The sequence below is a fragment of the Esox lucius genome, chromosome 24 (assembly GCF_011004845.1).
Source record: "Esox lucius isolate fEsoLuc1 chromosome 24, fEsoLuc1.pri, whole genome shotgun sequence".
Classification (NCBI taxonomy): Eukaryota; Metazoa; Chordata; class Actinopteri; order Esociformes; family Esocidae; genus Esox; species Esox lucius.
In genome coordinates, this window is record NC_047592.1 from 9377473 (window position 1) to 9391869 (window position 14397).

At 46.7% G+C, this 14397-nt stretch overlaps 1 protein-coding gene across 12 annotated transcripts in view; it reads left to right on the plus strand.

Moving 5' to 3' along the window:
- nrxn2b (neurexin 2b) overlaps positions 1-14397 on the plus strand; it is a 638533-nt gene that overhangs the window by 595256 nt on the left and 28880 nt on the right. For 7 of the 12 annotated variants that reach the window (XM_029117448.2, XM_029117457.2, XM_029117450.2 and 4 more), the window contains 2 exons: positions 1634-1805; positions 13206-13295. In XM_029117448.2, the coding sequence (XP_028973281.1) occupies positions 1634-1805; positions 13206-13295 (262 nt within the window). The remainder of the gene's footprint in view (positions 1-1633; positions 1806-13205; positions 13296-14397) is intronic. The other 5 variants (XM_029117453.2, XM_029117454.2, XM_029117455.2 and 2 more) reach the window with 1 other exon arrangement.

Genomic DNA, 14397 nt, shown 5'->3' on the forward strand with positions numbered 1-14397 from the left:
TTAAAAGGGGTGTCAAACTTCAATCTTCAGTGGCTGCAATTTCTGCTTGCTTGCATCTATTGTTTTGAATCAATTGTGAATTCAGACACGGACCAATATGGACTTTTGTCAGTCAATAATTTGACTAATGAAGTAATTAATTGACGGCATGCCAAGGAATCATCCATCCCTTGAGGCCTTGAGATTGACTCCCCTGCTGAATACAAAATGGGACTAAGGTCATCACTCCATCAGTCTTTAAATGTATAAGTCCCTTAGTAAGGCCAACACTTAAATGTAATTGGTATTTATATTCTCTGTAAGCCTCAGTGATAGGAGATCTACCTGATGCCGTTGTGTATGGAGTATTATTAAAAATTAACTAGATTTTGACTGGTGGTATTTTGCTAAGCCACTTGATAAAGGAATTATTTACCCTCTGAACACATTAAGTGATAGCACAATTTGAGCACGCTCTGTTAGGGCCGTCTCCAAAGCACGTTCCTTGTTGAATAACATTACTATTTTAACCTGGTAAAGTACTTGTTAAAATGTGCTTAAATTTGACCGTGACTACATAACCTCATTTATGCCTCCAACCCATACGCTCTTATTTACTCACGAAACTTGATGCTTTAGACCCTTTTTACATTTTAGCAACTATTTTAAAATATTCCTCTAACATTTAATGGAGCATGAATAATTAAAACAGTACTGTAAAGCTGTAAGATAAAGCATTAGTTTAACCTCACAGTAACTTGGCATGTGGGGAAGGTTTTGAACTAAATTAATGCACATAGCTAATTAGATAAAGCAATCAATGGATATGTTGGCGTAGAGGGGTTCTGGAGAGGACAGATAGGGGCACAGCGTTCAGTGCCACCCCCCACAGCAAACAAGCTTGACCTCTTGTGTCAAACCAGGAAGTGTTGTGGGGAAAAGCATAGACAGGGAGCCAATGAGATATCACAGCGGTGAACACAGTTTGTCTGCGTGTGTATCGTCCCTACCTCTCTCCCTCCATCCTTCCATGCCTCCATGTCAGCCAGAGTAAGTTAATGACTTTGACCTTTCCTGGTGACTCAGGACGAGAGGGAAGGAGAGGCGCGGGGGGGGGGGGGCGAGGGATGGGCGGAGAATTAAAGAGGGGAGCGAGGGATGGGCGGAGGAGGGGGGGCATGAACTGTGATCAACTCAAAGCAGTTGGAGACTGTAAACACCAACAGATGAGACGGGGGGGGGGGGGGGGGGGGACAAAAAAGGGGATGGTATACTGAAAGCCATAAGGCATGGGTACGAAATGTTCTTATACACTGTTCTCACCCCCAGTATATTGACTGTTCTTATACGCTGTTCTCACCCCCAGTATATTGACTGTTCTTGTACATGGTTCTCACCCCCAGTATATTGACTGTTCTTGTACACGGTTCTCACCCCCAGTATATTGACTGTTCTTGTACACGGTTCTCACCCCCAGTATATTGACTGTTCTTATACACTGTTCTCACCCCCAGTATATTGTCTGTTCTTGGCCATGTTTCAAAACCTGGTCGGTGTTAAGCAGTGCCTGGACACCCGTATCCCCTAGAGTACATGCTACTGAACGTCTGGACGGGAGAAGTCCTTGGCCTTAACGCTGCCTTCCTTCTTCCAGGAACGAGGAAGGATCGGCGTCATCTTCAACGTCGGAACGGACGACATCGTCATCGAGGAGAGCGCCGTGACGGTGAGCGACGGCAAATACCATGTCGTGCGCTTCACGCGCAGTGGTGGCAACGCTACCCTGCAGGTGGACAGCCAGCCCGTCATCGAACGCTTCCCCTCAGGTAGGGCCGCCGGGATGGAGGGGGGGGGGGGTTGGCCGGCGCAAAATATAACATTTAAGGGAGATTAAAGGATACAGTGGAAAGACCGCAAGGTAGTGAGAAGGCATCCGGTGGTTTAAAAAATAAAGGGCTTTATATAAGGCGCCCAAATATATTAAACTCCAACTGGATCGGGAACCCACTGTAAAACCACCAACAGTGATTATCTGTCAAATTGAATTTTTCCCACCAAGCAAAATGCAGGTGCATGTTAATGCTTAAAGAAATACAGCAGCTTTTGCTTGTCATACATATTTAGTGTGCACTTCCATTCATTCTAGGCAATTAAGTCTTGTTTTTGAACCAGAGGCAGAGTGAGCACACCGGGACCGACCTTAGGCAAATAAGCTTGCCTTTAAGCAGACCTGAATTACTACCAACAGCCAAGCCTGACTGTCTCACTGCTCTCACTGACTGTTGCTAGCAAAGTAAAAGGGGAATGATTTGTTTAGAAAATGGAGATAGGATCACTGGCTGTAGCTAGCTGTAGTAATGGAGATAGGATCACTGGCTGTAGCTAGCTGTAGTAATGGAGATTGGATCACTGGCTGTAGCTAGCTGTAGTAATGGAGATAGGATCACTGGCTGTAGCTAGCTGTAGTAATGGAGATAGGATCACTGGCTGTAGCTAGCTGTAGTAATGGAGATAGGATCACTGGCTGTAGCTAGCTGTAGTAATGGAGATAGGATCACTGGCTGTAGCTAGCTGTAGTAATGGAGATAGGATCACTGGCTGTAGCTAGCTGTAGTAATGGAGATAGGATCACTGGCTGTAGCTAGCTGCAATAATGGAGATAGGATCACTGGCTGTAGCTAGCTGCAATAATGGAGACCAGCCACTGCAGGGTGTCTGTGGTACAGTGGTGCATCTTGTGTTGGAGACTGGAGCTAAGTCCTTCTAACACACAAACACACACCTCCTCATGATTATCCAGTGAAACATTGAATGATTTAAAATAGTTTGTTATATTGAATATGTTGGTTGGATTTTGAGTGTACGTTTGCCAAACTAAAACTCTCACTTGGTTTCTCTTTCCATTGTATTCAGCTGTCTTCCACTGTATTCATTTACCTTTTCTCCACTGTGGTTACTCCAGGGTAACTATGGTTACCCAAAGGAAGACATTTTCTGTTTCTGATCTTTGATGATATTGACCTGGATCTGTTCACATTGTTAGACCCGTTACCCTGGGAGGCAAGCAATTATTTAATTATCAGTTCATTGTTTAACCTCCTAAGACCTGTCGTTGTTATATTGCAATGTTTCTGAAACACACACTACAATCTATATAATTAAATCCTTTGGATCCAAATGCACTGCATCTCTCACTAGCGCCTACTAGTGGTGTGTGTTCTGTCTTCTCTAAAAACTTGTGATTATGTAAAAAAAAATAAAAAATAGATAATCGACCAACCAACATTCTGAGCCATGCTGATGCATTTTAATGGTTTTCTCAGGCACCACAGTGTTTCAAAAAGGTCTAAAGCATGCATTATTTAAACAGTAATAGCTCCAATAATGGTTTAGCTCACAGGTTGATTCTGCATGCCTGTTGATTCATTCCATGGCGCCAATTACTGGGATCTCTGGGGAATTTATGGTTCGATAAGAGTTGAGATAAGTTTGTCTAAGGTCACCTCAAAGAAAATAGAACCGCTCCAAATTAAATTCCAAACCCCTCGCCTCCAGGGAGTGATATTCAGAAGTGATGAGCCCATTGCCTCCCCTTTGACAACTCCTGTCGGCTTGGTGATCCGGCCCTTGCACCTTGGCCCAATTGTCTCCTGCAGAGAGAAGCTAGTTCCTCTCTCCATCCGTCAGCAGCTGGACTAAGGTCCATGCATCACAGCCAGGAAGAAAAGAACGCCCTCGTGACAGTTGCTCTTCTCTGCTGCCATTGTGATGGAAATGGGCCTCGCCGCCAGCCGATCAGCCTGTAAACGCCGTGGTCCGAGTGTCTTCGCTCTGGTTCCTTCTTCATTGGCCCGTGCTCCTAATTGAATCGGAGGCCTTGTTCTCCCACGCTTTTTTTCTTCTTCCATTGTCGCTGTTTGTCAGCCGAGCATCTTCCCCCTCGTGCTAAACAAGGATTTTCTCTTTGTTTGTTGGTTTCGGGTAGACGATGTTGTTGTTGTTTTTGTTTGCGTGTTTGGGACGGCAGTGAGGGGGGGGGGTTGCTAGGCTGCTTAGCTTTACTTATTTACATGTGTTAGCCAACGTACACACAGTCTATTTCGAGCAGCTCTTTGAAGGTTGTCTGAGTGTGTGTCTGTCCCCAGTCTATGTGGGGAGAGGGGACACAGGATTGGTAGAGCTAAGGACTGTCGAGATGGAGGGAAAGAGGGCGGAGGAAAGACAGGGGGAGAGGAGGAAGAGGGACTTCCTAATTGTGTCAGGGGTTTTGTGAAGGGAATGAAAGGAGAGAATGGGTACATTAAGGAGGGAGGAACAATGGTGTTGGAACAGCAGCCTGTGACCCAGATAAAATTATTATCCACCCTGATACTCTGAAAGAGATGGGACCCCCTGAAGGTGATGGGACCCCCTGAAGGAGATGGGACCCCCTGAAGGAGATGGGACCCCCTGAAGGAGATGGGACACACTGAAGGAAATGAGACCCCCTTAAGGAGATGGGACTCCCTGAAGGATATGGGACCCCCTGACCATGAACACTGTCAAAGCAGAATAAATAGGAAATAGTTTGGCCCTAATCTTTTTCCAGATTTAGATTAAGCCCTATGAAATGCTGACAGAATTGTTTTTTGAAGTACTCTCTCATGGTAAACTCAGGGGCCATTTTGGCTCATTTCAGTGAGCATCTCTTGGCAGCCATTACAGTCTGTAACAGTGTCCAGTCAGGCAGCTGGCAGGCTGGAGCCGACAAGGGGATCTCCTCCTCATCTTAGACTGATGGAAGGTGATTTGGAGGGCGACCGGTAGCATTTACAGACTAGGGAAAGATAATCTCTCCCAGGGGAGGGAGGAAGAGTAAGAAAGAGACAGAGGGAGAGAGGGACATACCACCCGCACAATCGCAAACATTCTCATCTCGGAATTTGAGAACTGCCCGTAGTTCAACTGCAGCAAATAGCAACCATTCAACTACTCCAACTTTTCAGACGCCATAGTGGGTCAAACGCACGATGGTGTAATACCGCTTCACCCTGTCAGCAAGAGACGATGGCTACTGGAGCAGTCATCGGATGCCAGTCCTGATACACTATCCTCACAAAGACTCACATCTCCCCAACCAAGCTAGCACGCGAAACACAAAGTGGTTCCATTTTACTCGACCGGGTCACAGTTCTGTGGCACGAGGTCCCTATGTCCTGTGTCAGGTTGCCGGGTGTGGGTTCGCTCCCCGGCCAGCCCTCCCGCTCCTCCACCACTTCCCCCACTCCCGAGGCTTCTACGGTGCTGTTCAAACACAGCGTCAGGCCGGTTAGCCTCTGTTCCCCTCCTTTGTTCTCAGCGGTGGACGGCTCGCGAGCAAGGAGCACTCAGCGTTATTTTTACTGAGATGACAGTGATTATATATGAGTCGGCCTCTCTCTCACTGGCACAGCCGAATCCGTTCCGTGTGAACCAGCGGCTCAGGATTAATAGCGGCAGGAGACAGTGTCTTCCTTGGAAACACTGGACATGATCGTCCGGCATTCATTTCACTGTAGCCGGGCTGTCTTCAAGTGAACACAGTATTTGTTGACTGGTAATTATCCTTCTAACCAATAGAGAGGACCCACGAATCTAATACTCTCCCCTGATCTAGTCTGTTCTCACACAGCCTTGATTTGATTTGGGGGGGGGGGGGGGCGGGGTCAGTAGTGTTGTTCCCCTCCCAGTGAGAAATAGACGAGGGAGAGAGACTGAGGAGAGAGACTGAGGAGGGAGGAGAGGGAGAGAGGAGGGGGTGAGAGGAGGGGGAGAGAGCTTAGGTTATGTAATTAATCGGCTGTCAGATCTCTGATGAATCTACTGTGTAGTAGGAATCCCAGTTACCAACATGAAACACAGCGTACTGTATTGATCTGGGTAGGTCAGGGTCTACACCAGACCACATTATCAGCACGGCCATGCAATGGAGCATATGTGATGATTCTCATTATTCTACCAATTACTGTTTTATTGTGATTTGATAATAGGATTTTATTTTCCAAACATGCTGCTCACCTTAAGTCTACTGCAGAAGGACAAGAGAGAAAACTAGTTTTGATCAGTAATGGAATTTTAAAGTGTTGAGAATAATTTAGTTCCGTGTTTAGAAAGAAGATGAAGGAAGTAAAAAGAAAATTGCAGGATAGAGTTTGGGTGCAGGTACAATGAGCTAGCTCATAAATAATATTGTGATACTGCCATAAAGACGCAAATCATCATCCTCAAATATGTACTGATATATAGCTATATTGCTCGCCATCCTGAAACCAACAAACACACACACACACATACACACAATAAGATGATGCACATTCGCTCATAGATGACACTTTAGCTAAACATCAGACGCCTATCGCAGCATGGAAATTCAGCAACAGCACTGTACCTCAGAGGGCGGCCATCTGGATGGAGAGAGGGAGGTTACGACTGAGAGTGAAAAAAATAAAAAGGGATGGAAAGATCCAGAAGGAGTGTAGGGCTGCCTTGCCTTTAACAGAAGGGATTGAGTCTTGACCCACCGTGAGGCTTCAGGCTGGAGAAGGAGGACCAGAATGCCAGGGAGGGGGTCTGGGCAGCACAGTCATCCCAGCCAGGGGTCCTTTTGTCCAAGTATCATAGAGAAGGGGGGGGGGGGGGGCTTTGGAGCACCTTAAACCTCTTTACAGTCTACCTGCCTTTGTCTGCGTGACTGCTCTTACCTCTGAGCCTCATTGACTGATAGGGGATGACAGAGAGAGAGAGGGGATAGGCAAGGTAGAGTGAGAGAGAGGAGAGAAGGCTAGATTGGAGAGACAGAAGAGAAAGGACAGGGAGAGAGGATAGAAAGAAAGAAGGAAATATGAGAGAAAGATTGAAAGAGAAAGAGATATAGATTGGAATGGAGATAAAAGAGGCAGACAGAGAGAGAGAGAGACAGAGAGAGAGGAGAGAGAAAGGAAAAACCCGAGAGAGAGTTACAAAGAGAGAGAGAGAGAGGAGAGAGAAAGGAAAAAGTGGGGTGAGAGAGTCACAAAGAGAGAGAGAGTGGAGAGAGAAAAGAAAATCCAGGAAGAGAGAGTCACAAAGAGAGAGGGAGGACTAGCAGAGATGTGAGGAGGCCGTGGTCTCTGAGCAGCTCAGCACTTTCCTCCCCCCCCCCCACCAAAGGCTTTAACGGGCCAGCCGGGCTCATCTAAGTGCCAGTGGGCCACAGGGCACGGGCGTCGCACGCTGCCAGACAGGCTGGTTCCAGCTCAGGGAGCATCGGGTCGGCAGAACACAGAGCTGCCGGCTCAGCCCCTCCAGTCAGACACTTAAGGTGGGGGAGGAGAGCCTGAATAACACCGGCGAAATGTAACTCCGAGGACCAGGGCCTCAGGCATGGCCCTACTTACAGGAGAACTTTAATCCTCGCACTACGGTCACACAGCGTGACTCTGACGCTCCACTGAGCTGAAAGGATGGGGACGAGGAGAGTCAAGTGATGCATTATGGGTATGGTGTGTTTTTACTGAGGGCTGCGGTGTAGTTGGAAGAGTGCCGTTTCCGGTGGGACTGGGGGTTTTGGCCGAACGCGTGTCAAAGGTCATTAGATGACGGGCGGGTTGTGGCTCATCGCTCATTAGGTAGAGTTCGGCTGATTGTCTGTTGGACACAAGGACCAATCAAAGTTTGTCCAACCCGTTATCCAAAACTGTATAATTGCATGTAAATGTGCAGTATGTGATTAAGAGGATTTCAAAATAGAAAATGGAGTGACGCAGCTGAGAGCCATCGTCCTGAATATAAACCATCAACTTAGTGAATCCAGTTGATATGATGGTTCAAACTCATTCTGCTGACAGTGTAATGTCTGCTCGTTCAGTTGGTGTCCAATTATGACCAAGACAACCAGGTGAGGGGAGTTCCTGACTAATTAGTGTCCTTGACTAATCAAGAATACGGTAGCAATGAAAACCCTCAGACATTCTGCCCCCCATGGAATTAGTTTTACTCCTGTAGTTTAACTATATGTTATACTTTATTTACATTTGTATCTTTATGTCAGTATTTATTTTGTGTCAAATGGGTGCAGCTGTGGAAAAGAAATCAATAAAAGATTTGCAGAGTTAATTGGAAATAATCATTCTTCTTTTATTAATCTGCCAGAAACTCATGGACACAAAAAAATACATATACTTTACACTTTCTGTTTTTAACACCTTTCTCGTATTCTTATAGAAACGTCCTTTTACGTTATCACAAACATACACAGTATTTTCTGTACATTACCAAAATGACTGGAGAAATCTGTAAATTGCTCTGAGTGGGTCTTTCACAAATGACTGACGCTGTACTCTGAGTGGATCTTTCACAGTTGAGTGAAACTATACTCTGAGTGGATCTTTCACAGTTGAGTGACACTATACTCTGAGTGGATCTTTCACAGTTGAGTGACAATATACTCTGAGTGGATCTTTCACAGTTGACTGACGCTGTACTCTGAGTGGATCTTTCACAGTTGACTGACGCTGTACTCTGAGTGGATCTTTCACAGTTTACTGACGCTGTACTCTGATTGGATCTTTCACAGTTGACTGACACTATACTCTGAGTGGATCTTTCACAGTTGACTGACACTATACTCTGAGTGGATTACAGACCCTGTTTGTCTGGGAGAGGGGAGGAGATGGGAGGGGTAGAGGGGAGGGAAGGCGATTGGAGGGGGGGGTAGAGAGGGGGGGGAGCCCTCATCAGTGAAACCAAGAGGGAAGGAAAAGATTGCTCCAGTTAATTAAAGACCTGACAACTTTGATTTCCACACAAGCCTCAGCCACTCACTCTGAAATTCCCTCATAAGCCCTTAGCTAGGGATGTTCAGTGGAGAATAGGGATTCATTAAACTATGGATACAACCACTAAAGATAGAACACTGGAGCTGTATGGTGAACAGGAAGCCCTTCTATATATGTTTATATATTTACCTGAGGAAGATATACGTGGGGATCCTGGGAGAAAAGCGATTGCCTCCGTGATATGGGTTGTATGGACAACGGACGGATGGTTCAGCTTGGCTTTACAGATGGCTAAACACAGAGATAAATAACATACATTTCACTGCTGTGAGAGTGGAAGATGGTGAACATGGCCAGTGACGGGGAAGGAAAGAAAGAGGGGTAAAGAGAGAGAGAGATGCAGAAAAAGAGTGAGAGATGGACAGAGAGAGAGAGAGAGAAAGCAAAGCCAAAACATCCAGACAGCTCCATTTCACTGTTGGATGAATTTCAGAGGTGTGTCCTGTGCTCAGTCTGACCTGTACAAGGTCATTTGGCTGCAGGGGGGACAGATGATATACAGAGATATCCCAAGAAACAAACACACACACACACACACAAACACAGGTTTGACTACAGTGACAGAGTGGGCTGTTTGACTCTGAAGACCGCAGAGAGTGGTCCTCATCCAGCGATGCCTGTCACAAGCACACACACCGATCCCCTTCCACCATTGTCGCCCAGTCAGTCTCCTGTCCCTCACCCAGTCAGTCTCCTGTCCCCCTCACCCAGTCAGTCTCCTGTCCCTCACCCAGTCAGTCTCCTGTCCCCCTCACCCAGTCAGTCTCCTGTCCCTCACCCAGTCAGTCTCCTGTCCCTCACCCAGTCAGTCTCCTGTCCCTCACCCAGTCAGTCTCCTGTCCTTCACCCAGTCAGTCTCCTGTCCCTCACCCAGTCAGTCTCCTGTCCCCCTCACCCAGTCAGTCTCCTGTCCCCCTCACCCAGTCAGTCTCCTGTCCCCCTCACCCAGTCAGTCTCCTGTCCCTCACCCAGTCAGTCTCCTGTCCCCCTCACCCAGTCAGTCTCCTGTCCCCCTCACCCAGTCAGTCTCCTGTCCCCCTCACCCAGTCAGTCTCCTGTCCCTCACCCAGTCAGTCTCCTGTCCCCCTCACCCAGTCAGTCTCCTGTCCCTCACCCAGTCAGTCTCCTGTCCCTCACCCAGTCAGTCTCCTGTCCCCCTCACCCAGTCAGTCTCCTGTCCCTCACCCAGTCAGTCTCCTGTCCCCCTCACCCAGTAAGTCATAGTGCCGTCACCCCACCCGTGGCATCTCAGCTGGGGTGACTAGTCTGGGTGAGCCTCCCCAGGTACCTGCCCCCTTCCCACCGTATAGAGGTTAATCCAGCCCAGGCTTCAGGCGCCTGCTCTGGGCTACAGGAGGGGGCAAGCTAGGCTAATCAGTGTTCAGTCCTTGCTGAAGACGTTCGGCCAATTATCTGCTGGGAGTGTTGAGGAGTAGAGCGTGATACAGGCCATGCTACGGCCCGACCGTCGTAATCATACTGCTTGGAGACAGCGGGGACGAAGACATTTCGTGTGTCCCCTCCTGGGCATTGTGCAGCGGACACAGCCCGCCCATACAGGGGCTAGTTACCAGCTGCAGCTGGAGTCCACGTGGTGCAGCGCGTACATTTCTACTTCCAGTCAAGTCTCCATTTTGGGTCAAAGTAGACCTACGGGGCTGTGTGAAGTCTGTGTCATCCGTCTTTAGTGCCCCCCCCCCAACCCATCCCTGTATATAGAAAACAGGCTCGGGGCCATCGTTTGTTGATCCTCCTGCCGTTATTTTCTGCTCGGTGTTGTTGACGAGCTGTTTCCGTTACAGTGTTTGCCAGCGAGGATCAAACAAAAACACACGCTTAGTCACGCCGCACAGGCGCGCACACACACGCACACACACACACACACTAGTACGCGCCAACACACTCGGATACAAACAGGCGCACGCACACACAGCCTCCAGTGTTATTGCTCAACACGCCCCCCCCCAGTGAATGCCTGTGTCTATGTGTGCCATTTCTGATTATTCCAACCCCTGGGGGCTCTCTAGGGAGGGAGTGGGGGGTCTTAATTATTAAATCCCACCACCCGTCAGTCCTACGACAGTGGCCATGGAGATGGGGAGTTTCCTTGAGCTAAATTGACGATCTGACCCGATACCGATAAGTTCCCACTACGTAGATCGAGGTCGGAGGTGACTTCGAGGAGAAAGGAAACGGACAGACAGACAGCTTTGTTGTTTCTTCTTTTTTTACAGAATAACTTTATTGAGTTTGCTGCACTGGTCAGGCACTGCCACTAGAGGGCGGGCGTCACGTTCCTTTTTAGCAGATACCTTCATTTTCTGAATGTTTTCTGGCTGTTCGGTAGGGGTTCAGTAATGGAGGGGGTTATTTGACAGGCTTTGACGGTTGTCTTGGGGGGGGGGGTACAGGTATTATTAATCTCAATTAGAACACTGCCACACTGTGTTTCTTTATTCTCATTCTTTTCTTTCTTTTTTCTCTCTCACTTTTTTCCGTTTCTCACTTTCCTTCTTTCTCAGTCTCGCATCTTGCCCTCTTTCATCCTGCTTCTTTCTCTCACTCTCTCTCTCTCTTTCTTTGTAATCTGTTTTGCTGCAGAGGGCCGGCATTGCTGGTAAATGGGTTGTGAGTGAAGTGGGGAGCTTTATTATGGCAGAACTGACTTTTTCCACACAGGCCAATCTCCTGGGTTTTGTCCAGAGACTCTCCTGTGCTCTAAACCAGACACAGGTGGCCTGCGACAGATAGACACACGCGGCTGAGTGCCCTCAACGCCACCTCGTCTCATCTCCAGCGGAGTAGTGATCGGTGTTTGCTGAATTAGCTCAGAAGCCACGCTGAGTCACCAGCCGTGGATGATTCCCAGAGATGTTTACACGAGCTTACATTCGTCCCGGACCAGCCCGGTCCTTCAGCGACCAACGTGTCTTCGTTTTAAAACAGAAAACATTCATTCATGGCAACCAGCGCTTTTGGGCTCACTGACTTTCTCGTCGCTCCGTTCCACACTCCCTCCCTATTCTCAAAACAAAGATGGAGGAGGCCGAAGGTTGAAGGTGCCTGCTTCTCGTAGGGCATCGGTTGGCATCATGCCCCCCAGAGTCGCGTGTTGAAGTGAACAGTCTTTCTTTCTCCAGTGCGTCGTGGGCTTGTGCGTTAATGTGAGGGTCGTCATAGCGCCAGTAAACAGGCGGGCCGCTGTGTGTGGAGCTGGTTTAGAGTCCAGTGTGTTAACTAGGCATTCCCCGGGTTACTGCTTTTACGGATCACGCCAAGAGTGTCATAGAAACTTACAGCAAAATGCATCCCAAGGCAACATAAATTTTATTGAATTATAGAGATGTTCTACGTGTACTTCGGGCACTTATTATTTTTTTTTTAAAGCTTCCTTATTCAAAGAAGCTTAGAAATGCTCCTTTCAAACTTAGTAAATCAGCGCTGTAAAACGTCTTTTGTTGTATGCACTAAAACCCTTTATGCTTTCTGTTTCTTTTATTACTAATATCAGGTTGTTATAAAGAGAACCTTGTGCAAGATGAGGAAAAACAGCCATTTAATATATCATTAATGAGAAACTTGCATTTAATCCCGGACTACTTGTTTTAAATCAGATGAATCAATTAATCTCAATGACAATCGACAGATGGATTATCAAAGTAGTAGCAGCGCCCTTGATGAGTCCTTGATTATTACGTTGGGGGTGAAAAACAAACAGATTATTGCTTATCTGTGTATGAAACAGCACAGAGTTAAAATCCATCTTTACATTTACTTGAGAGGGCACAGGCTGGGATTAGTGTTGCATTATAGGATTTGTGAGTTTCTTAATATTATAAGCAAAACTCTTGCCTCTAAAGGGGGTGGGGGGGGGCTGTGTGAAATCTCAAACAGAAAATGTCTTCCTGGATTCAGCTGTGATGTGCTTGCTAATATGTGTGTATGGGTCTCTGAATTTAATGCTCTGAAGATGAAACTGGAATACTGTCAATATGAAGTCATTATGATAGTGTGTTGTTGCCACTGAATGCTTTTCTTTCTTTTCTTTTATAGATTGCTAGTATTGATTTCATTGATGTTATTGATTTGCACTGTCTACTGAATTATAAGCTGTATCCATTATACAAATATACTACTTCTAAATTATTCATAAATATGTTTCTTATCGGACTCATAACTAAAACAGCCATTTAAACCTAAGGTAACTAGAATGCTGTCTAACCAATTCAAACCAGTCTAAAAGCTACTACTTCCTGAAACTACCTTAAAGCTGATTTTAACGTACATAACCTTGCTAAACCTTTGCTGCCATGTTGCCCTTTCTCTAACCTTTAACCTTTGACCTTACAGATATTAACCTGCTGCAATCTGTCTTTTCCAAATTCTTTAAAGGGAACTTTGATAATGAACGCCTGGCTATTGCTAGACAAAGAATCCCATACCGACTTGGTCGGGTAGTTGACGAGTGGCTACTTGACAAAGGTAACTAAAGACCCCTTAACACTCCACTAATGACCTAACCACCTAATCACGCTAACCACTGCTCTGGAGGAGGTGCAGTGCCCCCCGCAACAAAGGTGGATGTCATTTGCTCTTTCCGGTTCCCCTGATTCACTAATGTGCAACGGGATTGGCTTATGACCTTACATACCCCGTTGTACATTAGCAGCAACATTCGAACTGGTGTTCATCTGAATTTTTTGCATATTCAGTACAGTTTAAAGATATGTTGTATTCGGCCCTAAACAAAATATAGTCCAGTCCGCCTACCTTGTAATCTGCGGACTTTTCCGTGGCACGCTGCTTTACGACCTTACATAATCTTTGCGGCGTTACAGTGAAGATCGTGAACTGAAGTAGAAGTAGCATGTTACATCTGACTTAACAGGGGAACCATGTCCAAAGCACCTTGACATGGCGCTGCATCTCTTCAGAGTCATAACCTCCCAATAACCCAACATAACCCCCCCCTCCCCCCGGTAACCAAACTGTCATCAAGAAAATAGACAGATTCTATTGGTTCCCTTCTGCTTCACTTCTTGTGTCTGATGTCTTGTTGTGAAGTTGCGTTAATTATGGGGATTTTTTATTCAAATTACTATTCACAAAAGTGACAATTAGAGGAGGAAACAACAACCACTTAATTATTTCTTGACACTCCAGAGAAAAGTAGCCACCTGAAAGTCATTAAAAGTTAAAGGGACTGTTTAATCTGCCTGTTGGATGTTGCTTATAAGTCTACAGTTTCGCTGTGTCGGCCTCATTCTGCTCAACGTCAACGATCCGCGGGCGGTTTGGACCGACCAGAAGTGACCGATTCTTTAACCCTTTGAGTGCCAAAAGTCCCCAACTACCTCTTTGTCTTGTGTTGTTTTTTGGTCCTGCTGAATGGTGGTTGATTCAAAAAAAATTAGAATCCCCAAGACGGAGGTCTGGCTTTTATTTACTCTCCTCCTACCTGGTCCCTTCCATCGCATCCCTTTGTCCACAGCTACCGCAATACCTCCACAATGTCGGCCATTTTACGTTGCTACTGGCTAGCTCAGTTGTAGTAGCATGATTATGGGCCATCCAAGATAACTAA